The sequence below is a fragment of the Octopus bimaculoides genome, chromosome 8 (genome assembly GCF_046866305.1).
Source record: "Octopus bimaculoides isolate indiv1 chromosome 8, ASM4686630v1, whole genome shotgun sequence".
In the NCBI taxonomy this organism is placed as follows: Eukaryota; Metazoa; Mollusca; class Cephalopoda; order Octopoda; family Octopodidae; genus Octopus; species Octopus bimaculoides.
In genome coordinates, this window is record NC_142935.1 from 52,291,551 (window position 1) to 52,318,503 (window position 26,953).

Genomic DNA, 26,953 nt, shown 5'->3' on the forward strand with positions numbered 1-26,953 from the left:
CATGGGAAGTGGACATAAAAACAACAATGATATATATCTTCATCATTATCATTTAACATCTGCTTTCCATGTTGGCATGGGTTGGATGATTCGACAGGAGCTGGCCAGCTGGAGAGCTGTCCAGACACCAGTTGTCTGTTTTGGCATGGTTTCTATGGTTAGATGCTTTCTTAATGCCAGCCACTTTATAGAGTGTGCTTGACATCTTGATGGATTCAACAGGTCAAAAGACCATGTCTTGCCCCAGTCTCATTGGAGGGGTACTGGGTAAGACCTATTTCTTTATGGTGTTTATTTTGAAAATGCCAATTGAAGATAGTCTGTGTAATACTTTGTTTCTTTTTTTGTCTTTTCTAGCTTGCTGATTTCCTACCAGTGTTGAAACTCTATGACTTGCTTTACTCTGATACAGAGGTATTACCTGTCCCTGATGTTACTAAACCTCAGTCTACACATGCTTTAGCTAGTACTTCCATATGGATTCACCTGAATAAAAAAGCTCATACAGACAAAGCAAGGCTCCAGAGACCAATTCCACATGCTCTTAAAGATCATTTGGAGTAAGCATTATTTTTATTTCTTTTTTATATCTTTTTCAGTCATTCTTTGTCATCTCCTTATGATATTATTGTGTGCTGCCACTCTGGTCACAGTTCAAATCCACTGCAGTTGTCACATTGTATTTATGGACAAAACACATTATCTCACATAGTGTCAGTTCACTTAGATGTCAGGAATGTATTTTGTATATTTTGAAGAATGCCTGCTGTGAATTGACTGATGTTAGATCTCATAATGCAGGGAAACGGTCGCATAATCAAGTACCTGCATGCCTGGAGAACAATGTTGTGTAGAAACAATTGTAGTGATTGAAAATAAATGTCCAACCATACTCCTTCTATTATATATATATATATTTTATGGAGATGTACTTGCACAGTAAGCGAACTGATCTGAGATCGTGTGCTGGAACGAAAACAATTGCAGTATGGAAGGTGTTTATAAGCCATTTAAGAAACACACAAAAACCGTTAGATTCACTTCAACATTCAAATTTAATTTGCCAAAATATTTTTGTCGCTTTGAGACCTCCACCTGTTCACTGACAAAATTCCATGCTGCATATATATAGACACACACACACACTTATATAGTGACCTTGGTGTTTGTAGTATTCTTCATGTATCATTGCCTTGGCATGTATTGGTACATAAACAAATATTAAGGCAATGATTTTTTTATTAAATATGAGATGTAAATGTCTCATGAAATGTTATATTGTCATTGAATTAGAGAGAAATTAATAGCTTATCTGGTCAATATTATTCTAGTAAGGCAACAAGCTGACAGAAATGTTAGTACACCGGGCAACTTTGCGTTCTGAGTTAAAATTCTTCTGAGGTCAACATCGCCTTTCATCCTTTTGAAGTTGCTAAAATAAGTACCAGTTGAGCACTGGGGGGTTGATGTAATCGATGTACCTCCTCCTTCTCCTCCTCCTCCTCCTCCTCCTCCCTTCTCCCTCCCCGCCCCTCCTCCTCTGAAATTGCTGGCCTTGTGCCAAAATCTGACATCAATATTATTTCAGTTATGTTTACTTACTTTTACTTTCTCTCTTACAGATTTCTGAAACATGCATTCAGCCAGAAGAATTTGTTACTTGGAGATTATAAAATAGCTTTGTTATGCAATGCTTGTAAGTCTGGCTACAAAACTTGTAATTTTTTTTTTTATTATCTTTTATCTTTTACTTGTTTCAGTGATTGGAATACAGCTATGCTGGAGCATTGCCTTGCAGGTTTTAGTTGACTGAATCAATCCCAGTACTTATTATTTTAAAGCCTGGTATTTACTGTATTGGTCTCATTTGCCAAACTGCTAAGTTACTGGAGTGTAAATGAATCAACATCAGTTGCCAAGTGGTAGTGGTGGAGGACAAGCACGAACAAATAAACGCATGCGCGTTTGTACATGCATACACACACTCACACATACACACATGTACATGCATACGATGGGCTTCAACACAGTTTCTCTGTACCACATTCGCTTTCAGCTTATAATGTTTTAGTCAGTCTAGAGCTATAGTAGAAGACAATTGTCTAAGGTGTCATGCAGTGGAACTGAACTCAAAACCACTTGATTGCAAAGCAAGCTTGTTAACCTCACAGCTATTGCTCAGCACCTATAAGAACTTCTTTTGAAGTGGAATATATCTGTTCCCTCTTTTGTTTTTTAATGGAAGGGAAAACTTCAACTTATTGTATTTTGGAAACTATCACTTCCTCCTGCAGCTTTCAAAAGTGTGCCTATATATATATATATATATATATGTGTGTGTGTGTGTGTGTGTGTGTTGTATCTGTATGTGTATATGTCTAAGTGTCTGTATCTACATGTGTATATACTTATGTGTCTGCCAGAATCTCAGGCATGGCTGTGTGTTTAAGAAGTCTTCTCAACCAAATACTTCAAGCTCAAACTCACTTTGTGACACTTTAGGTAAGTGTCTTCTATTACAGCTCTGGCCTACTAAAACCTTATGAGAGGAGTTGGTAGATGGAAACTGAAAGAAGCCTGTCACACACATGCACAGGTGTATGTGCTTGTGTGTGCATGTGTGTGTCTCCTTGTCTTGATATCACATGATAGTTGTAAATGAGCATTACGGTCATACAATCAGTGTCATTCATTTCCAATATTCTGCGAAAACATTTCTAGCTGTGGGGAAATATTACCTTACTTGGAAACGAGGGTTGGTGACAGGAAGAGCATCAGACCATAGAAAAATCTACCTCAGTTAACTCCTTTCATTCCATACAAATTTGGAAAAGTGGGTGTTAAAATGATGATTATAAGTTTGTCTTGATTTTCCTGTCTGGTTGCTAACAGAAGCAAGAAAGCAAATAGTAAGAAAACAGTAAGGGGTAGTTAAAAGAAGGAGTGAGAAAAATAGTTCCGACAAGTCTTCTGAGAGGGGTTGTTATTAATTTCTAACATTGTTACAAAGTTATAAATTTGAATGAGGCTGTATGTAATTGATTACATCGATCTTTTTATTTGAATTGTGCTGATTTTATTTACACCTAAGAGATTGAAAGTTAGAGGATCGCATTTAAATACCACAGAATATGTTTTTCAAGTGCCCCACCACTTCTTTCAATCTGTTGCCTTTGAAGGATCTACTAATACTGCATCTGCTTCATTCTCTAATCCTTCATCTTGTAGCATAAAGCTGTTCCCGACTCCCTTGAGTTTTGTTGTCTTGTGAGCTGCATTACAACCTCACTAGTACCAGTGACATGAAAAAAAAAAAAAAAAAGAAGCATCCAGCACATGCTGTAAAGTGGCTGATATTAGGAACGTATATGCAACTGTAGAAACATAAATATTAAATAATGCTTTTTAATCTTCGATCTTGTTTATCTTCTTTTCTTCTTGAAAGTTATCTTTCTATCTTCATATATTTGTTTTCTTATTTTCTTCACAGATAGCACCAATTCTGAATATTTTAGTCTTCCTATGGCCATTTTGGTTGAAAATATCCATGGAAATAACAAAAACACAACCCTGTTACCAGGAAACATCGTTGCTGGGGCACCAACCCAACCGTTACCAATGAGCTTATTGGATTCTCTCACAGTTCATGCCAAAATGAGGTGAGGTGATATATTTTGTACTGGTCATGCCAGAGTTATTTAACTTTGCTATATATATATAGTACTGACTCCCGAGTTTTGCAGTCTTCATTCTTCTACCCATCCCACCCACACACTTCTCTCATACTCTTATGAACTTACCCTCTCTTTCTTCCTAATCCGGTGTCTGTATTCCCTCTTATACTCACCTTCCGTCACTTGAGAGCTTCTCACACTTCATCACCATCATCTGTGTCTTCCTTCTAGTTGCTTCCATCCACCCTTATACAGTGCAGGGTAGCCATGTATTGGTAGTCCAAAACCTTATCCACATTGCAATCCCACCTCTACATGGTTTGAATGTGCCTATCATTATGTTGACACAGTCATTTTATTCTTATCATCTTTATTTCAATTGCAGCTTGATCCACAGCATTGTGACAAAAGTTATTCAAATGGCAAAGAAGAAAACCAATATTGCCTTAGCACCAGCATTAGTTGAGACATACAGTCGTCTACTTGTTTACATGGAGATTGAATCACTTGGAATTAAAGCTTTCATAAGTGAGTGCATTTCACTTCAACCATAAACCCTTTGCTCATTTGGATCACCTCTGCAAACATCATATTCGTGTATTTTCCTTTTTTTTACTTTTGTCTTTTAGTCAGGAGGGAAGGGCAATGCTCATGGCTCTTTACAATGCCTACACGATTGGTGGTAATGAACCATACACTTGGTCAAACCGATGGGGCTCATTCTTTCTTACACCTCATAGGTGATGTTGAATCAGGCACTATCAACTAACTCTTGAGTGCCTTTAACTGAACCCACTTTATTTCAAGTATTCAGACCAGGTCTTTAGTCTGAAGATAACTTGAGTTGCTATATTTTCTGAGTTCACACACACACACACACACACACACACACACACACACACACACACACACACACACACAAACAAATGTATATATTCAAATACTCTCTGCTCAGATCAAATCTTCTTCATCATAAGCACATATCTGTATAACTATTCTCTTTACAGGTTCAACTATCTTCATTATTATCAATGAGCATATACCCATTTACGTATTCCTCTTCCAGTTCGATCCATCATCATTACCAGCAGTATTATATATATCTACATTTAACTACTGTTCTTTTAACAGGTCAATTGTTACCTAATGTCTTTGCAAGCCAGGCTTGGGGTATCCTGCACACATTACTTGAAATGTTCAGTTACCGACTGCATCACATTCAGCCCCATTATAGGGTGCAACTTCTAGGTCACCTTCACTCGCTGGCTTCTGTTCCACAAACCAATCAGAATCAGTTACATTTGTGGTGAGTAACCCTTTTGACTCCCATTTCTTTTATTTCTTCTTCTCTTCTGCATTCTTATACTTTGCTTACTTCTCCTGACTTTTCCCTTTTTTAAGTAATCCTTTCTTTTCTCTTCCTTCTCCTTTACATCAGCAAGCACCTCTTCACTTCTCTCTCCCTCTCTTTATCCTCTTTCTTTTATTTTACCATTCTCTTTTTCTTTTCCCTTCTCTTGTTTTTCCTTTACTTTTCCTGTACTCTTCCCTATTTCCTCCTTTACCTTCTTTCTTATCTATTTTTTTTCACTCTTTTTAATTCATCAAATATGATCATCATTTTTTACATCCATTTTTCCATACTTGCATAGGTCAGACAGAGTTTAACACTCACATATACACACACTTGCATACTTGTACATACATACATACATACATACACATGACAAATTCTTTCAGCTTCTGTTTATGAAGTCCTCTTGCAAGGCTTTGGTCAACCCAGGGCTGTTGTAGGAGACACTTACCCAAGTTGTCACACAAAACGTTTGAACCTGGAACCTTGTAGTTAAGCTGCAAACTTGTTATCACACTACTGTACCTGTACAGTAGTGTCCAAATAGGTGATGCCTTGCTCCTCTAAACAGGAGATGTAATTCACTTTTCCTGAATCTATCTGTCTGATAGTAAATACATTCAACTTCCTTCTTTCTTCCCCAACAAAATTTCTATCCTTTTACTATTGAGAGAGCAAATTGACAGAATCAGTGGAGCACCAAACAATGCTTTGTGGTATTTAGATATGTCCCTTTACATTCTGCAATCAAATCCTGTCAGGAGCGACTCTGTCTTGCATCCTTCTGGGGTGATAAAGGAAGCACCAGTCAAGTAATAGGGTGTCAGCTGTTCTCTTCCCACTAAACATTTGTGGTTCTGTGTCTACATGAGAAATCATTATTATAATCAATTCAATCAGTTATAACCTATGCCCTCTCTAATTTGTAGCCTTGTATTTATGTTAGAAAGTATATATTTCACTGTGTAACAAAATTATATTTTTTTTGTCTTTGGTCAGTTGGTGTTCTTTCCCATTTGCTTCTATCTAGAAATCAGAGAAAATGACTAATATTCCCCTCAAACTTTGCTTTTGTGACTTGGACATCAATGTTTTGAAACTGATCTATTTTCCATTACATTTCAGACAGATTCAGCACTGAGTTGTTGAAGCAGAAATATCGTTGTAGCAAATACTCTGTTCAATACCACAGATTTTCTTGTCGGTTGCCTGACCTTAACCACTTGTGCATGTCCCTTAGTGACTGACAATAAGTGCATCTCTGATCATGAGCAGGAGGAGTGGGAGAGCATCATAGCCATGTGTTGAGAGGAATTCTTTGGGGTTTGAATAAATGTAACGAAAGTAAAGTTTGAAAGAAATATTAGTAGTTTTCCATACTTCCTAGAGGTAAGCAAATAGGAAATAACAGTCGCTACCCAAGGACAAAAATTGTGTTACACAGTGTTATTAGTTATTTGTACTAATGATTTGAAAATAATAAACTTTATATTTTCTTTTCTTTCCACTGAAAATGAACCCTGAAATTGTTCAAGTTAGATCTAAAACCCAATTAAAAATTTTTAATATATTATTCGTAGCGTTGAAAGTACAGCTTTGCGACTTATCACTGGTTTGGGCAGTAATGAGATTCAGCCCCAGCTCACCAAGGTTTTCAAAGAACCCAAAGGACCGAATTTTCTGTCACTAGATTCTGAAGAACTGAATCGAGCTTTGGTCCTCACACTTGCAAGGGCTATGCATATCACAGGTAGGTAGAATATATTATTATTTGGACATTCACATCATCAATATATAATTATTATCATTTCATTGCTGTTATGCAAAAGCATCGTAAGTCCAAAATGTTGCTTTTTCAGAAAATGAAAAAATTGTTTCATTTCATTTCTTTTTACATTTGCAAAACCGTTGTACTACACTTAGGCAATTTTCATATCTTGGCATCTGAAGCAGCAGGGGATACGATAGTTTGACCAAAAAAATCGGCTATTGCAAACTAAAATAAATATTGAAAAAAATGCATTTGGCCAAACTTGGACATATGATAGTTTAACATAATAGCAATGATTTGTACATTTACATCATTTAATCTTGGGCTATTGGATATGCTATTCTGTGATATTCTTGCTTTTTATTCCAACTTAAGGTATATCTTTTTGTTTCATTTCTCAGCTAAAATGTGTGTGTGTGTCTGTATGTATCTGTTTATGTGTTGGTATGTTTTTTTTTTATATTTCCATTGCTATTTTATGTTGCAGGTGCTGAAAGTCTATCTGGAAATTGGTGCTGGGAAATCTTGAGTGCAATCATGATGAATACTCCACATGGCTGGCCCAGTCATACATTGTCTTCCTTCCCAGCAACCATCAGTGAATTCTTTAACCAAAATTCTGCTGTCAAGGAAGATAAAACCGTTCTTCAGAAGAACGTAGATACAGAGTATAAGAAATGGAGAAGTAGGTTCTACTAAGACTCATTTTGTTGTTGTCTGTGATAAAGTTATACTGATAATCGTCGGCATTAAACCTGTTCAGATTGACATTTTTTTCACTGATTCCTCTCTCTCTCTCTCCCTTGGCTGGGTAACCATGTACCTCCTCTATAGCAAGACACCTGTTTCTACCGCTGTGTCTTTTTGTCACACTCTTATCTCTCCTCATCTGACTGAAGATCACCTTTTCCAGTGCCCCACCCCCTCTCAAAATTCCTTGTTTTGCAAGTTACTTGGTGATCCTGCCTGTGCTGGTGCCATGTAAAAAGCATTCAGTCCACACTGTAAAGTGGTTGGCATTTGGAAGGGTATCCAGCTGTAAAAACCATGCCAAATCTGACCTCGCCTGTGCTGGGGCTATGTAAAAAGCACTCTGTCCACTCTCTTGGGTGGTTGGTATTAGGAAGGGTATCCAGCTGTACAAATGATGCCAAAACAGACACAATAGCCTAGTGTAGTCTTCTACCTAGCCGGCTCCTGTCAAACCATCCAATCCATGTCAGCATGGAACATGGATGTTAAATGATGATAATGATTATGAAGTCTCTCTCTCTCTTTCTCTCATACACACATACTCTCATGCACACATGTATTTTAGTCTCATGGTGAAAGAGTTTGCAAAGCGTAATGGAACCAGTATATCAGAGTAGTCTCTTCAGCTGTATTGTTGCTGAGGTATCAATTCTCTGAAGCCAAACACATGCTTTCTTATTATCTTAGGTTTACATTTCACACACTATTTTTACTGTTTGGTAAAATAGGTAAAGACCCCCTTTGGTCACAAATAACCGTGGGATTGCATTTAGAAAGTTACTCTCTGATGCACAAGTCTGGGCAAGGTTGTTTATGGAAGACCAGCAGTTGCTCATGCATACCAGCCTCCCCTCTCCACACCACCGATGTTATCCAAGGGAAAGGCAAAGACTGATACAGCTTGGTACTAGTGATGTTGCAGCATTGTGAAATAAAGTGTCTTGCTCAAGAACACAACATAGCCTGGTCTGGGAATCGAACTCGCTACCTCATGATTGTGAACCTGATGCTTTAACCACCAAGCTATGTGCCTTAGAGGGGAACTTCTTAGGTGCAATCCCATGGTCATTCATGACCAAGAGAGTCTTTACTGTGTGGCACTTTCTAAATATATATGTAATTTGTAGTTTCTCTCATGCTAGTATGGGTTAAATATTTGTTTTTTGTTTATACTCATATAGTAATATATGAGACCTATACGGGTGCAGTCAATCTATTACAGTAGAAGAGCTGCTAGTACAAAGTGAGAAGTGAAATTGTTGCATATTTGTTTCATTATGAACTTATAAAATGTGGAGACTATTAAAGTAAACAGTAAACTCTGGAGAATCTAGTGATTGACCATCAGTAATTAGTGAGTACAGAATGTTCAGAAATTGTGAATGGTTTGCTATGTAGAAAAGCATAACATTTTGTCAAAGAGTGGTTTTTTTCTGATGATACTGAATAACTGAATAGGGGGCAGTTGGAGAGAGAGGAAAAATAAAATATAAAAAATGAGAGGTGGAAGAGAGTCACCATTTTCTCTGTCTTTTCACAAGTTATTTTTCTCTTTCTCTAGGTATGGCCAATGAAAATGACATTATTGCTCATTTCTCTATGCAGGGTACACCACCTTTGTTTCTCTGGTAAGTAGCTGATCTGTTAATCTTCTCACTCACTCATAAACAAGCAATCAGTGCCTCCTCATGCATCTACAGTATTATTAGAATTCATTATATAAAATGCATGGTTATAGCACCAGTCATCAATTATCTGAAACAGCTGTAAAGCTAAGACTTGATTGCATCATGTAACTGCAATGGAACATTCCATATATACATATACTTTCCTTATGCCTTTCTCTGTCTTTTCCGATTCTCTCAAATTATTAGAATCGGTTGTCAATTCTCTCAAATGTATGTCATGGTTAATATAGTTTTAAATGTTATCTGATAATGAGACAGCTGGCCATAGTTGGACCATCTTTTGGCTGATCGTAAGTCAGAGTAAAGTTGGGTCTAAATAACAGCAACAACAATGCTGTCATGCTCCTGCTAAAACTGAAAATATTTTCTACTTCAGCATTATCTGGAAAAATCTGCTGGATGACAATCGAATATCTTCAACAGCATACAAGTAAGAAACCTTGTCCTATATAATCTCTCTGTATGTATATACATATGTGATCTGTGTGTGCTTGTATAATTTGTTCATTTTTACATCTGTATTTCTGTGCTAGCATAGGTTACATGAATATATTATTGAAGCATTGTATATTCATCTAAACTATGCTAGCAAATAAAAAATAAAAAAATAAAAAGAAGCAAATGATATGTATGTGGGCAAGCATGACTAGATGGGCATCTGGGTATATATTATAAGAACTCTTGTCCATCCCATGCCAGCATGGAAAAAAATGCTCATAAAAGTGATGATTGTGTCTGTGTGCGCATGCTTGTGTGTGTATATATATATGTACACTGTGCTCGTGCAATGCTGTGCTCATTTCACAGTTTAGTTGCTAAGAGTAGGAAGGACATCCAGCTACAAACACACTTGTTCCAACGAAACAAACTCTCCCAACCATGTAAACTTGATAAAATGTATTTGGAAACTAATGAAAGCCATATAAAAATGCATAATGAAATGAAAAATGTATTTATTCAGTATTTTGACTTTAACAAACATTAAGTGACTTCTGTAATTTTTCTATATATAGGCATGGGTGTGTGGTAAAAATCTTACTTCCAAACCACATGGTTCTGGGTTCAGTTCCGCTGCGTGTTACCTTAGGCAAGTGTCTTCTACTATAACCTCAGGCCAGCCAAAGCCTTGTCAATGGATTTAGCAGACGGAAATCCCCTGTAACTTAGCAGTTTGGCAAAGAGACCAATAGAATAAGTACTAGGCTTAAAAATAAGTCCTGGGATCAATTTGTTTGACAAAAACACTTCAAGGCATGGCTGCAGTCAGATGACTGAAATGAGTAAAAGAATAAAAGAACAAGCACTCAGAGAGCGCAAAGCTCTGCCAAGGCAACACCACCGTCCTCTCAACGATTAGCCGGAGATGATTTTTAAAATGAGAATATCTGAAATAAACTCAACTGCTCTCACAAACGAGAATACTAAAAATGAACCCGACTGCTCTCAAAAATTAAGTAAAAAATCTGGAAAAATAATCCAGAATCCTTGTCCAATACTGGATCAATCCCAAAATCTAATCAGTTCATACCAGCCATGAGGCCAAACATTCCTGAAAGTTTCATCCGAATCCATCCAGCAGTTCTTGAGATATCTTGTCCACGGGCAAACAAACAAACAAACAAACATGACTGAAAACAATACCTCCACCTTTACTAAGGTGGAGGTAATAAAAGAATAAAAGAATGTTGCTAAAAAACAATGCTTCAAGTAACTGTAAGGCCTTACTAATAAACCCTTTCACCAGTGAACTAATGCAGTAAACAACTGCCAGTGAATTTGTCAATAAGTGATTGACTATGCAGAAGCTACTGTTTAATACAAGTTCTAGATATTGTCAAACTAACTGGTAAAATATTTACTCTCTTTCACTACTTAGAGTTTTGGAACGCTTAGGACCAAGATCCTTGTCATCACACTTACGAACTTTTGCTGATTTTCTAGTATTTGAATTTTCAAGTTCTCCAAGCGGTCCACAACTAACTAAGGTGAGTCTTCTGTTTTCCCTTTTTTCTTTTTTGTTTTGTATTGTTGTTTTATGCTACCTGATTCACATCTCAGTAGATTGGATTTATACATGATCTATACATTGATTACGTCATTGTAGAGATAAAATGGCACTGCAGATGTGGATGAATATATTAGCCTATATATCATAAATGTTCATATTTACCCTGAGGCAATTGTTTCTGGACAGATCATTTGTCTGTGTATGTCTCAGTTCAGTTTGCTGTCAGGTAATTGGTACCAGATTTTCAAATAATGTTACTTTTAACAGAATCTATTTAATAAGAGAGCACCTATGGTAGGAGTATCTGGCTCATGGAATTGTTTAGTCCAGCCTCCTGTTCAATTTTACAAAAATATGTTATTTTTAATTTTAAAATATTCTGTAAAATATATATATTGCCAAAATTATAGACTGCATCAAAAGAAAGGTTACATGACACGAGGCCATGGAACAATACACTCCAACTTCTGGTTCGCAAACATACTTCCACTTCACTCTGCTGTTTTTGCCATTACAGTTGCGGTCTCAGCTTTCCATAGCTCTCTTGTCTTACGCTACCTTCACTCAGTTACTCTCAGCTGGAGTTTTTTTCCCTCTATAGTTGTTGATTTGTAATTTTTCAAGATGAATACAGCAATACCTCAGCTTAGATTGTTTCAAGTTACATCATTTTCAACTTTGTCATTTTGTTTTTTTAAAAATAACCTTCAATTTGAGTTCATTTATCCAATTTATGTTGGTTTCAGCAAACATATTTAAAAAAAGAACACCTAGAATCTAATACTGAAGTGGAAAAAATCATAAAATACATGTGAAAATATGTACAAACCATTTATTGAAACAAATAGGAATGAATAAATTTTTTAAAATGATTTTTCATGCCATTTTCTCAAGTTAAGTTGCATGTCTTGGAACCATTTACCAGTGTAAGTTGAAGTTCTGGCATTCTGTTGGTTATGATGATGAGGGTTCCAGTTGAGCTGATCAACAGAACAGCTTGCTTATGGAATTAACATCCAAGTGGCTGAGCACTTGACACACATGCATACCCTTAACGTAGTTCTCAGGGAGATTCAGCATGACATACCAAATGTGACAAGGCTGGCCCTTTGATATACAGGTACTAGTAATTTTTGAGTGAACTGGAGTAATGTGAAATGCACCACCAGAAACTGAACTCCTGATTGTGAGCCAAATATCCTAATAAGTAAGCCACACGCTTTTACAGTTGAGGTGTGCATGTATTAACCACATTAACCTTACTGGTCTTAGGGTACAACCCCTTCCACTAAGCTAATAAAAAAAGAATCTGAAAAGAACTGCTTATTGGCTTTTAAAACTTGACTATATATGGATAAGAGTTTATTGTTCACTACCATTATGCTCATCAGACATTAAATCTAAACATTCCAATAGAAATTACCATAGGAATGACTGACTTTAGTTTAAGATTCTACAGATGCTGTTGTGGCTCGTTTAGTTGTTGTTGATATCTGTTTGTTTATATTTTGCAGTATGTGGACGTCCTGAATGACATGGTCTGGAAATATAATATAGTCACTATTGATAGAGTAGTCTTGTGTTTGGTAAGTGTTATATACAGTATATTGGTCACTCTGTGTCTATGTGTGTGTGTGTGTGTGTGTGTGTGCATACACACACACACATAGTATATATATACACGCACACATAGGCACTTATGTGAATGTATATATATATTTATATACATGTTTATGTATGTGTGTACATATATATATAAATACATGTATATATGTGTGTATGTATATATACGTATGTATATATGTTTGTACGTATATATATGTATATATATATATGTGTGTGTGTGTGTGTGCATGTATATATATATAAACACACATACTCATACACACACGTTTTTATGTGCAGTTATAATGAAAACATGAAAACAATTTTACAGTAATCTGATGGGTTACCCTATACTTTTGTAGAGTACAAATTTATTATTCTTAAAAAGAAAATGAGAAGTGTGATTATAAATATACCATAAAAACCCATGTAATTTATGTACCTTTTTTGCAAAAATCAAAATAAACTTTAGCGGGTGTGTAAATTACAAGAGTTGATTGCTTCCAGAATTTTTTTAGAAATTTATTTTTGTTGAAAAATATAAACATTCATACTGGAAGTTGACTCATTTAATGTTAATGGTTAACTACTTTTGAAGTCTGATGTACATGCTGGTAATCAAGGTCTGGGCCATGTTTTACATAATTTATTCATTTGAGTAAAGTGTCATCCAAGCTGATGTTTATTGGTAATTAAACTTAATTTGCAACACCAAGGAGGGCATACTAAGTGAGAAGAACAGACTGACACATGTCAGTTCCGCAAGACTGATTTTATTTATATAGACAATACAAACACTTTGTAATTTAACAGCCTTTAATGTGATACCTGTTAAATAGAAATTATGTTAAATACAACTAAATTGAAAACCTTTTTCGCCAGGCCATATCGGCAATTCAGAAAACTCTTAGGTGAGACTTTCACATGAGTAGAAGCTTTTTTTAACAATTTTTATCCTGAAAATCAACTGCATAAATTACACAGGTGTGCAAATTACTTGAGTTTTTATGGCATATCCATATTTTGGCTAAGTCAGCCAAGAATAATGATTTCTCCAGAGTAAGGAAATAACCAAAGATTGACAGTTTCTATATGTCATCATCATCATTTAACATCCACTTTTCTCTGCTTGCATGGGTTGGATGGATCTGACCCATATGCACCTGTTATATTTGTATACAGCTCCTCCTGCTTCAATAAATAAAGGAAATAGCCCCTGTATCTATCAGGAAAGTCTAATCATCTTCAATTTGTAGAAAAGTAAGAAATCATCATCATCATCATCGTTTAACGTCCGCTTTCCATGCTAGCATGGGTTAGATGATTTGACTGAGGACTGGTGAAACCAGATGGCTACACCAGGCTCCAATCTGATTTGGCAGAGTTTCTACAGCTGGATGCCCTTCCTAACGCCAACCACTCCGAGAGTGAATATTTAACCACATACCTAAGAATAAACGTCCATGTTAAAACTCATTCACCTGCTGACTTGCTTGCTATCCCCTCATTCTCTCTCTGCCCACTTTTCCCTTATCTCTCTTTTCCTATCTTTTCTTCTTTGCTCTCCTTCTCTCTCTCTTTCTCTATACTTCTAGTTTTTATCTTCTTTAGTACACTCTCACTAACTGCTACTTTTTGGTTCCATTGCAGGCATTGAGAAACCTGGAAGCGAATGAGGCACAAGTTTGCTGCCTTATCATACAATTGCTGCTGATGCGCCATAATGATTTCAAGAGTAGGGTCTCTGACTTCGTGAAAATGGTGAGTTGAGTTTCCTTGTTGGCTATTTCTGTTACATTGAAATATAATGGCTGATATGACTAGCATAAACTAACTTATTTTGCAGTTAGGTTATACTTTGCTATTTGTGTGTCTATGACATAAAAGCATATCAGATGTGGTGTGACATACAATCATATTGATATGGTGTGATATACAAACATATCAGGTACACTTCAGGACAGTGGTTCTCAGCCATGGTCCATGTTATCCCTGGGGGTCCTTGTAAGATTTTGGGTGGGGTCCATGCAAGCAAAATAGTAAACTGGGAATCCACATTAGTATTTTAAGGGTTCATGAAAATATTTTTAGTTGTATTTATTGCATGGAACAGGTTGGTTTCTTTCTCTAACGTTTTATATTGTTTAACATGTTTCCGGCCACTGAAATACATGTTCTCTCAGAGAGTGTAATTGCAAACCTACATGAGTGAATGTGTGACAAAACAAAATAGGAATTTTGAAAGAAGTGTCTATAAAGCTATTTTTCAAACATCAAATGACTATGGGAAGTCACCTGAATAAAATAGTAATCTAAGGGATTCATAGGTAAAAAAACTAAAACTAAAAAAGTTTGAGAACCACTGTATTAGGATATTGATGTAATGGGACGTACTGGTATACTGATGTGGTGGGACATACTAGGATAGTAATGAAGTGGGACATACTTAGATATTGATGTGGTGGGATGTATTAGTATAAGACATGGTGTGATGCTAAGTGATAGAGAAATGTAATATTGAATGACAATATTATAGCTAAATCTCATAGAATTGGAAAAGAAATTCCAGACATGGAAATAGAACAAAGAATTGGGATGCCTCAAAGTGAATTAAACAAACATCATTGTTTAACGTCCGCTTTCCATGCTAGCATGGGTTGGACGATTTGAATGAGGACTGGCAAGCCAGAAGGCTGCACCAGGCTCCAATCTAATCTGGCTGAGTTTTTACAGCTGGATGTCCTTCCTAACGCCAACCACTCCAAGAGTGTAGTGGGTGCTTTTATGTGCCACCGGCACGAGGGCCAGTCACACAGTACTGGCCATGGCCACACTCAAAAAGGTATTTTTTACGTGCCACCTGCATGGGAGTCAGTCCAGCAGCACTGGCAATGACCTCGCTCGAATAATTTTCTAATGTGCCACCAGCACAAGTGCTAGAAAACGATAAAGTATTTTTAAGTAGGAAACTCAAGAGGGCCCTGCTACCATTAGGGAAATGGCCATGCTTGATATGCAGAAAAAGGAGTACAAACTATAACTGCAAAAGGAGTGTGCAATGTTGGTAACACTTGATGTGTAAATAGATTAATATTATGTCTTGTTATGGTTGCTGTTGTAATGTATCAATTTATTTTATTTCAATCTTCAGAACACTGGAGAACATTGGTCTCAGAATAATTGGCATGAAAACCACATGAAATTCCATCGAGTATGTTGATTCTTTCTCTTCCTTTCTTCCTTCCTTCCTCTATACCTACCTATCCACATCCGTACATACATACAATATGAAGAACTGAAAGAAATACTGCTAAGCACTTTGTCCGCCATTCTAACCATTTTGCCAGTTGCTGCTGCATAATAGTTAAAAGAAATTCTTTCTAATTTTAATACAAGACCAGCAGTCGTTTTTTTAGGTGAGTGGGGAAGTCAATTATACTGATGCCACTACTTCACTGGTACTTTATGCTAATAACCTTGAAAGGATGAAAGGCAATGTTGACCTTAGCAGAATTTTAACTCAAAATGTAGAGAACCAGAAGAAAATGTTGCTCAGCATTTTGTCTGGCACACTAACGATTCTGCCAGCTCTCTCTCTCTCTCTCTCTCTCGCTCGCTCTCCTCCCTCTTACTCAGTGAGGCTGGGCTCAGCCCAGGTTAACAGTCCCAGAGGCATCATCAGGCATAGAGCTCACCAGGTCCACCAGTGTGCCCACCCCCACCTCGCTGGCTGTCCCTTGCCAGCCCCTCTGCACCCTCAAAGGTGATGTTGAGCTTCTGGAGTTCTTCTTTAATCACGCCCAGCCATATGAACAATTTTGGCACAAGACCAGCAACTCCAGGCATGGGGTAAGTCAATTACATTGCCTCCAGTGCATAGCTTGGACTCATTTTATTATCCTCAAAAGGATGAAAGGCAAAGTCAAACTTGGTGGAATTTGAACTCAGAACGTCAAAACATGAAATGCCACTAAGCATTTTATCTGGCATGCTAATGGTTCTTCCTACTCGTCATCCTTTAATAATAATAAAAACCAGGTGTTGAGAGGAATTCTTTGGGGCTCTGGAAACATGGCTGTTTTGTTTAACATCTGTAAGCAACCCTTATTCAGGGACCTTTTGAGTGAGATGGTTTACTTGACCTGAAGAAAAGGTGGGCCCTACCTGCAAAGTCATGTGCTATTTATCTTTATATGAGATCACCATGTTGTGCACATATGGTTGTGATTCCTGTGCCTGGTGTACTCTTATCAGATGGGTAGTCATGATGGGTATATTGGTCTTCATATATTTGTACCCCAGTGTCACTTTGATGGTGTGCGCTGCTCTCTCACTCAATAATAATAATAATAATAATAATAATAAAATGCCCTGATGCAGTACCAGGCACTGGCTCCCATGGCTTTTGATATTAACTGATTGGAAGTGTTATCATGTACATGTTTTGCCTTGGTATAATAGATGGGCTGCAGCAAATATTCTGCTCATATGGTTGTGATTCCTGTACCTGGTGTACCCTTATCAGACGGAGAGTCATGATGGGTATATTTGGCTTCGTATATTTTACCTCAGTGTCACTTTGATGGTATGCTCCACTCTCTCACTCATTAATAATAATAATAATGTATAACATTCTTTTAATTTATAGAAATATCCTGAGAAATTTTATTATGAAGGAATTCAAGATTTAAATAGCCCCAACCAACATCAGTATCTTCCCATTTATTTTGGCAATGTCTGTCTCAGGTTTTTACCAGTAAGTATTAGAAATATTCACTTTGAGGTTTATTACATTTGAAAATGAAGTTTTTTTTTTTTTTTTTTGTCTTTTACCTTAATTTGGTATAATTCTGAGCCAAAGTATGGCTTTTATGCAATGCTTTGTTATCTTTTCTTTTATCTTCTATTTGTTTCAGTTGTTGGACTGCGGCCATACTAGGGCATTGCGTTGAAAGGTTTAGTCAAACAAATCAACTCCAGTGCTTATTTTTTTGCTTTTGTTTTAAGCCTTGTACTTATTCGATTGATCTCTTTTGCTGAACTGTTAAGTTATGGGGACATAAACAAACCAACACTGGCTGTCAATAAGTTGTTGGGAGCAAGCACAAATACAAGGACATACACATGTAAATATATACGTATGTATACAATGGGCTTCTTTCAGTTTCTCCATACCAAATCTATTCACGAGGCTTTGGTCGGTTTGAGGCTCTTGTAGAAGATACTTGCCCAAGGTGCCATGTAGTGGGACTGAACCCCAGACTACATGGCTGGGAAGCAAGCTTCCCTTATTATTAGTTATTTTTCAGAATCATTGATTGATTTTAGTGCTGTCCATTGATATTGTGGTTATAAGCGGAGTAAGAATGTGTACTTGTGGTTCTAATTGGTAGAAGATACTTGTGAATATTGAAACCAATTAATTTCTGGAGAAATAAGCTTGTACTAGCAACACAGGTTCAGCATGTTCCAAGCATAGTTGGATACTGAACTACAGCAGGACATCAAGGCAACACTTTATTGCATTATGTTTACACAGATCGAAAATGAGTAATTTAATCTGTGTAACATAATGCAAAGAAGTGTTCCCATCAGGTTCTGTTGTGGTTCAGTGTCCATTTACACTTTGAACCTCCAGTTCTGATGAGTTAGGTTTGATGGATAAGCATACTAAACATTAAGTTGTATGGAGCCGAATCTGTTAGTAAATAAATAATACATACGTGTGTGTGTGTGTGTATGTCTGTGTATTTTTTTCTTTTATTCTTTTACTTGTTTCAGTCATTTGACTGCAGCCATGCTGGAGCACCACTATCAGTTGAACAAATTGACCCAAGGACTTATTCTTTGTAAGCCTAGTACTTATTCTATCGGTCTCTTTTGCCGAACTGCTAAGTTACAGAGACGTAAACACACTAACATTGGTTGTCAAATGATGGTGTGGGGACAAACACAAGACACACAAATACACACACACACACACACACACACACACACACAATGGGCTTCTTTCAGTTTCTTGTCCACCAAATCCACTTACAAGTCTTTGGTCGGTCCAAGGCTACAATAGAAGACACTTGCCCAAGGTGCCACATGGCGTGACTGAATCAGGAATCTTGTGGTTTGGAAGCAAGTTTCTATCACACAGCCACTCCATATATACATGTGTGTGTGAATATATATATATATGCATGTGTGTGTATACATACATAAACTTGAAACCAAGAATTTTGGTCAAACGAATTGACCCTAGTCCTTTTTTGCTTTTTTAAGGCTGGCACTTATTCTATTGGGCTCTTTTGCCGAACCGCTAAGTTACGGGGACGTAAACACACCAACATCAGTTGTCAAACAGTGGTGGAGGACAAGCACAAATGCAAAGACACACACACATGATGGTTTTCTTTTAGTTCCCATTTACCATATCCACTCACAAGGCTCAAGGATATAGTAAAAGACACTTGCCCAAGGTGCCACACAGTGAGACTGAACCTGGAACCATGTGGTTGGGAAGCAAACTTCTTAACACACAACCACATCTGTGCATGTATATATTTTCTATTTGAATGCTTAAATATTATTGAATTTCATCATCTTGAAATAAATGGTCTCCAATTAATGAAGCATCTCAGTCATCCAGGCAGTGTTATTTACTTGTAATCCACTGCGATAGTATGTCTGGATGCCTTGACATGTTTTAACATGTTCTGTATTCTCAGCAGACAAAAAACACACTCAAACAGTATCACTTTCTTACAGTTTTCTGCATAACTTTGTTCAAATTGCTCATTATTTGATAGGCTGGAGGATTATTACCTGGCTTAGAAACAAACAGGTAAGGATCAATGCCAGGAAGAGCATTAGAAGTAGAAAACTCTTCCCCGGTGTAGTTTTTGTCTGATACATTCAGTCTTGGAAAAGGAGATGTTAAAATGATTATGATGATTATTTACATCAATTTGCCAATTTACTAGTTCTAAATTTTCCTTCCCCAACTATAGGTTTTAGATATTGTCATCCACAGACTTCTTGAAGTACCTTTGGCAAATAAATCCTTGGAGAATATTTTGGAACATCTAGGAGGCCTGTACAAATTCCACGGTATAGACATTTTTGTTGTTGTTTAGCCAAAATTGAGTTTATAATAAAATATGTTGTTGAGCTAAGACAAAACCAAGAGAAAGGTTTCATTTCAGACATATACTGCCTTTAACCCTTTAGCATTCAGATTACTCTCTCAAAATGTAATATCCATTTATTCACATTGCTTTGAATTAATCATACATTACCTTGTAGCTAAGACATTTTCATGATGTGATTGCTTAGTTTTAGAAATACATTGTAGGATAGTAGTGAGAGGCCAGATCTGGCTAGTTTTAACTTAAAACTGGTTGAATATTTTGGCTAGATATGACTGATTTGAATGCTAAAGGGTTAAAAATCTATAGAATGCAATTTGAAATAATAGCATGTCAGCCACTACTTTGAAACGGGCAACAGTTCTTTTAGTGCAATCCAGACAATGTGTTGTCATTGTTGTTACTGCTGCTTCTGCTGTTGTTGTTGTCATTGTTGTGTTGCTGCTGTTGTTATTGTTACTGTTGTCATCATTGTCGTTATTGCACATATTTTGATTGACGTTTATTTTACTTCTTGTTTCAGATAGTCCTGTTATATACTTATACAACACTTTACATTATTACGAGAATAAACTTTCAAATCAGCATGTACTGAAGAGGAAATTAGTACAAGCAATAGTTGGTAAAGTTTTCCTTTCTGATACACTTATGATTTGTTTCTATTAGATGTCTTTTTATGTTTATCTGTTCCACCCTTCTTGAATGGATCTGTGGCACGGGCGTATCACTCTGATACTACCACAAACTATAAAAGCTGCGCTCAAAAACCAAATGACATTACAATTTCATGCATATCGAATCAACTACAAGTAGCAGTTTTGATGATCTAAAGCTATGTGAAATAAACGTCAAAGATGCTTTGCCTCATGCAGAAAATGCTGGAGTCACTCAGATATTTTGCAAGCTCTTCTAAATCCAACAGTGGGTTTCCAGCATTGCAATAGATTTAGAATTGCTTACAACACTGAGTAGCTCCTGCAGTTTCTGCATGGAACAAAGCATCTCTGATGTTTATTTCATCTTTGATTATCTAATGCTATCATCATCATCATTTAATGTCCATCTTCCATGAATGCATGGGTAGGACAGTTCACAGGAGCTGGCCAGGTGGAAAAACTACCCTATGCTGCTCTGTCTGTTTTGGCAGAGATTTTACAGTTGGATGCCCTTCCTAACACCAATCACTCTGCAGAGTGCACTTTATGCTTTTTACATGGCACTAGCACAGCTGAGGTTAGTTTTGACATAGCTGGATGCCCTCCCAAATGCCAACCACTTTACAGAGTGGATTGGATGCTTTTTACATGGCACCAGCACTATGTGTGTGTGTGTGTGTGTGTATACTCAATATTTTTCAGGTATTATCACTGCCATCATATTAAAGATAGTTGCTCTTTATTCAGAATGCTTTATATCAGTGGTTCCCAAACTTTTTATGGCTGCTACCCCCTTAGCTCCCAGGCCACATTCCTAGCCCACCCACCAAATAGATCACTTTCTACTTCAAATTCAAAACAACTGTATTTCACATATAAAACTTAACCTAAATAACCCATTATTTTGGTTTTTTTTTACATACATTACTCCCTTTTGGCTACACCATTTTTGCCCCACTTTTCTTCAGTGCTCACTTACTGGATGTTCCCACCACCTGCAAGGGGGCAGTACCATCCACTTTGAGAACCACTGCTTTATATTAATATTTTGAATTCAAGTATTTCTTATTTGTTTGACCCTGTAGGTGCTCTCAAGGAGATACGTCCCCCGAATTGGTGTCTGACAGAAGATTACCAGAATTATCTCCTGAAGCCCTCAGATGATTTGACATGGATACCTGACCAAGAATATTACATTCGCCTTGTTGGACGTCTTGTTAATAGTATCCTTTCAGATCTTCAGTTAACAGAAAATAGTTGAACATGAGTTTTACAGCTTCTTAATTCTTTTGATACCAACCCTACTTGAGTGAGATTGTCCCTAGTTCCATGATACTAACTCATTTGAGTAAGACTGACCCTGATCCTTGATACTAAGCCACCTGATAGTTCTGATCAAATGATACTGACCTGTCTGAGTGACATTACCCCTGATCCCAAATACGAACCCACCTCAATCAAACTATCTCCTGTTTCTTGGTATCAGCCCACTTGTGTGAGACCTCTGCTGTCCCCATGATATCAGTTCATCTGAAACTACATGTGTTTGAGTGTTCATCTTCTAATTATATTTTTGATCAAATCTTTTTTACTACATGAATAGTGAATCATTATGTAAATATTTCGTTCCGTAAGTTATTTGTCTTTTGTGTTCTAAACACTAGCTTGACAGATCAATAAATGGGAAGGTTATAGTTATTTTGTTAAACTTCTCTAAATGTCTATCATCTATAAAATTAACTTTAAGATATTGCATGTCTACTCTGGTTGAAAATATGGACAATGTCCACAAAAGGATAATAATGATTTTCATTTTCGAAGGTAGTGAGCTGGCAGAAACGTTAGCATGCTGGGCAAAATGCTTAGCGGTATTTCGTCTGTCTTTACTTTCTGAGGTTGACTTTGCCTTTCATCCTTTCAGGGTTGTTAAATTAAGTACCAGTTGCGTACTGGGGTTGATCTAATCGACTGCCCCCCCCCCACACACACACACAAAAAAAAAATTGGGGCTTTGTGCCTAGAGTAGAAGAGAATAATAATTTTCATTTTATATTAGTAATACATGTAACCTACATGCAACAGTCATTATGCACAGTTAATCTGACTGTAAATCCTGTTGTCAATAGGTTAATCTTGCTTATCAGTTTGATGAACCTAATATATTTGACTGCTGCAATGTTATTAAGATTGACTGGTTCAGCTAATGCTTCAATATTTGATTCATATTAAAAGATATTGGTGTACCTCAGGCAACATGGTTGTGGTCTAGTACAAAGAGATAACAGGGTGATGTCATAGTAGGTTGGTGAGAGGGGGTGCTATGCTAAGAGAAGTAAAGCTGAGCTTGAAGGAAAGAATGAACAGGTAGAAGGAGGAGGTGATACTTGGTGGGTTAGCAGTTTATCAATGAGGAAACCAAAGGGTAAGAGTGAAAGATGGTAGAATTGAGCAATGAAAAGAAAACTGTGAAGTGACAAAATGAAAAATTTAAATATTGCAAAATGAAGAATGAAAAAAGAAAAGAGAGAAACATTAAAAAAAGCTATCTTAAAAAATTAGAAAATGAAATTAAAATGAAAAGAAGTTCAAGGGTTCTTCAAAAGTGTAGAAAGTTGAAAAGGTCTAGTGGTTTTTGATATATATATATATATATATATATATATATATATATATATATATATATATAGTTGCAGACAGCTAGATAGATAGATAGATAGATAGATAGATAGATAGATAGATAGATAGATAGATAGATAGATAGATAGATAGATAGATAGATAGATAGACAGACAGCTAGCTAGATAGATGGATAGATAGACCGGCAGATAAATAGATCAGAAATACAAAATATCAAAAGTTAAAACGTTTAGCAGCTTTTGAGAGGTAGATAGATAAGTAGATAAATAGATAGATAGATTGATAGATAGAAACATAGAGGAGACCTACTAGTGGTGTGTGGTCTGTGTGTAGCCTTGTTGCTGGTTCTAGAGTTAGTGGGTTATGTGAGTGCTTTTGGATCTACAATCCTTCATCAGACTATACACTTTACATGGTTATTACTGCTGGCATTGGTTAGAGGTTCTGGAGGTAGTAATGAATTTCCAACCGTCAAGTTCGTCCCAGCAGTTGAGGCTGGGTGCCTTCTTCCTCATTAAATGCACTTCCTTTATTCAAAGGTTGACCATATCTGTTCCCTGGCCAGTATCCAGGGGGACAATTCTCTATCACAGTGTTGGTGGTGTTGGAATGCGGCGCTGGGTGTTGTGGCCTTGTGAAGATGTTCTTTCACTCTGACATGTAGCTGTTGTTTAGTCAATCCAATATATTTATCCCTACAAGTACAGGTCATTTCGTATATTACATTTGTTTGAAAACATAGCTAGGTGCTGTCTGTGGGCTGTTTGGCTTTGAGTGGGGCTTTGGTTCAGACAGCATGTGTTCTGTATGCTGTTGTTATGAGAGAGATAGTGTCTGAGGGTGTGGTCTCACCTCGTGACTCTGACAAGGAGGCCAGACTTTCTGACAACGTTCCTTAGTTTGTTTTCAACCCTTTCTCTGTAGTATGGAAGGTTGATATATGTCCATCTAACATCTTTCCACTTATCTCTCTCTCTCTCTCTCTCTTTCACTTTATCTTTGTCTACTTTCCCCTTTCCTTCTGTCGTTGTATCCGTTGCTGTCTCTGTTATATCTGTTGTTGTTAATGTCATTAACTTCATCAGTTTGTCAGTTGTTGTTGTTGCCACCGCTGCTGCTGTTGTTGCTACCATTGTTGTTGTTGGTGGTGGTCTTGTTGTGGTGTCTTGGTATTTGTGTGTTACACACTTTCTCACACACTTTCTCTGTGAACCTGGGTCTGTATCCTCTACTGTACAGCATCCTGATGAAATCCGTCCTCACATCATCTTTTACATCAGCCTCGTCACATCTACTTATGCGGCTGTTGAGCTCATTAAGGGCTACATTTATGTTTCAGCATCTGTGGGTATGCTGAATCCGAATGGAGGGAGATGTCTTTCTTCGCCTCTTTCTCAAAGAAGCAGATTGTGGCATGTCTCCATGTGAAGGATACGTTGAAGTCCAAGAGGCTCAGTGAGCCATTTGTGGCTGGGTGTTCAATTTCGAATTGGATGTTGTGGTGGAGGTTGTTAAAGATGTTATGGATCCTGGGGTGATCTCAGGTGGCTGGTATCAAAAATGTTAATATGTTTTCAATAGGACATTAATTTTCACAGTTTGTAAACACTAAGATATTCAGTATCTTTTATTATTTACCTTTTAGACCACAGCCATGCTGGGGCATAACCTTGAATGAGTTACTTGAAAGAATAAATCCCAGTAGTATATCATTTAATAGGACAGTGTATACATACAGGGATGTTTATTATTAAACTGTGCCAACAAATCACATGTTATTTGTTTCTTTCCTTAAGCTAGCATCAGCTATCTCCGATGTTTCTCCATCACCATTCCCTTGCTGTGACTGGCGCTTCAACGAATTCCCTAACCCTGCTGCTCATGCTTTACATGTCACCTGCATTGAGATAATGGCATTACCAATTCCAAGTCAGATAGCAAGTGCTGCCCTCCTTGATGTTATTCTCACCAGGTAATTTTTTCTTCCTTCCATAGTCATTCATCATCACCATTTTAATGTGGCTCTTTTTTGTACTTGCATGGGTCAGACAGAATTTATTGAAGCAGATTGTCTACAGCCAGATACTCTTCCTGTCACCAACCCTTAACTGTTTCCCAGCAAGCTTATATTTCATTATGACCAGATATGTTTTTGTGGAATATTGGAAATGAATAGCATTCATTTACAATGATCCCACAATGTCAAGACAACAGTCACAACTATGACTTCATTTGGCTTGATGGGTCTTCTCAAGCACAGCATATTGCCAAAGGTCTCAGTCATTAGTCATTGTCTCCGTGAGTCTCAAAGTTCAAAGATCATGCTTTACTACCTCATTTCATATATTTGTAATTATTGTAATCCACTGTCCATCTGTGTATCAGTGTATACTTGCATATGTATGTACATGCATACTATATACATACATGTGTGTATATAGGAGACTATTGGAAAATATATATTAATCAAGAGTTGTGAATGTAGAAGCACGAAAGATGAAGTTTGTTTTCAAGGACTGTCTTTTAATGTTTCCTGTTTCAGCTGCACCAGAGTTCCAAGAGAAAAAGTAATGAGCTGGATGAATGCTGTTGCCCTCATACTCACATCATTACCGGTAAGAAATGAAGGTGTAGAGACTTCTTTTTCCCCTGTTTTTTGCAAGTTTTACCACTAATACCACCACCATAATAATAATAACAACAACAATGATAATCTTCATTTTACTTTGTTTCAGGAACATTACTTCTCTGTTCTCAATGACAAGATAGTGGAACAGATGTGTAGTCCACTGCTGTCCAGTTCAAACAGTCGATGTGACCCATTCCAGTTGTTCAACTTCAAGGCCAGCCATCAGGTGTATGCAGAGCAGTACTGCAGCTATTTGCTGTCTCTGGTGCATGCCTGCTGGCACCATGCCTGTATCGGTCAGCTCAGTCAGATCCCTGCGTGAGTATGATTAAATGTTTGCATGCTCATCTTAGGAATACACACACTCCATTTCTCTCTCCCTCTGAGGTATAATATCTTGTACTGTTCACATTTCCCATCACACAAACATGCATATGTCTTTCTTCCACGGTACATATACACACGCACGCCTACCTCTTTCTCCTAAGGCACATATGTACACACACACACACACACACACACACACACACACACACACACACTGTTTCTCCTACTTGTAATTTATGCATACACACATGTACACACACACACACACACACACATCTTCATACATACATCTTCGCACACATACACATACGCACATAGTTGAAGATCCAATAATTGACACAGAGTGCTGCTGGACTGGCTCTTGTGCAGGTGGCATGTAAAATACACCATTTTGAGCGTGGCCGTTGCCAGTACCGCTTGACTGGCCTTCGTGCCAGTGGAACGTAAAAGCACCCACTACACTCTCGGAGTGGTTGGCGTTAGGAAGGGCATCCAGCTGTAGAAGCTCTGCCAAATCATATTGGAGCCTGGTGTAGCCATCTGGTTTCACCAGTCCCCAGTCAAATCGTCCAACCCATGCTAGCATGGAAAGCGGACGTTAAACTATAAACGACGAAAGCCATGGTGACTGTTTTGGAGGATAATAAGGTGTCATTCACTTTGATTATCTGGAATTTAACTTTACCATGAATAGTAAGCTGTACATGGAGAC

At 37.3% G+C, this 26,953-nt stretch overlaps 1 protein-coding gene across 1 annotated transcript in view; it reads left to right on the forward strand.

The window, feature by feature from the left end:
• The window catches only part of LOC106880566 (mediator of RNA polymerase II transcription subunit 23), a 52,267-nt gene that overhangs the window by 18,889 nt on the left and 6,425 nt on the right, over positions 1-26,953 (forward strand). The window contains exons 12-31 of the mRNA XM_014930561.3: positions 358-560; positions 1,623-1,696; positions 3,491-3,659; positions 4,060-4,202; positions 4,806-4,980; positions 6,609-6,778; positions 7,287-7,484; positions 9,114-9,180; positions 9,617-9,670; positions 11,117-11,225; positions 12,763-12,834; positions 14,504-14,614; positions 16,005-16,064; positions 17,502-17,609; positions 19,855-19,954; positions 20,516-20,614; positions 21,734-21,871; positions 25,092-25,257; positions 25,828-25,900; positions 26,021-26,232. Coding sequence (XP_014786047.1) covers positions 358-560; positions 1,623-1,696; positions 3,491-3,659; positions 4,060-4,202; positions 4,806-4,980; positions 6,609-6,778; positions 7,287-7,484; positions 9,114-9,180; positions 9,617-9,670; positions 11,117-11,225; positions 12,763-12,834; positions 14,504-14,614; positions 16,005-16,064; positions 17,502-17,609; positions 19,855-19,954; positions 20,516-20,614; positions 21,734-21,871; positions 25,092-25,257; positions 25,828-25,900; positions 26,021-26,232 — 2,501 coding nt within the window. The remainder of the gene's footprint in view (positions 1-357; positions 561-1,622; positions 1,697-3,490; positions 3,660-4,059; positions 4,203-4,805; positions 4,981-6,608; positions 6,779-7,286; positions 7,485-9,113; positions 9,181-9,616; positions 9,671-11,116; positions 11,226-12,762; positions 12,835-14,503; positions 14,615-16,004; positions 16,065-17,501; positions 17,610-19,854; positions 19,955-20,515; positions 20,615-21,733; positions 21,872-25,091; positions 25,258-25,827; positions 25,901-26,020; positions 26,233-26,953) is intronic.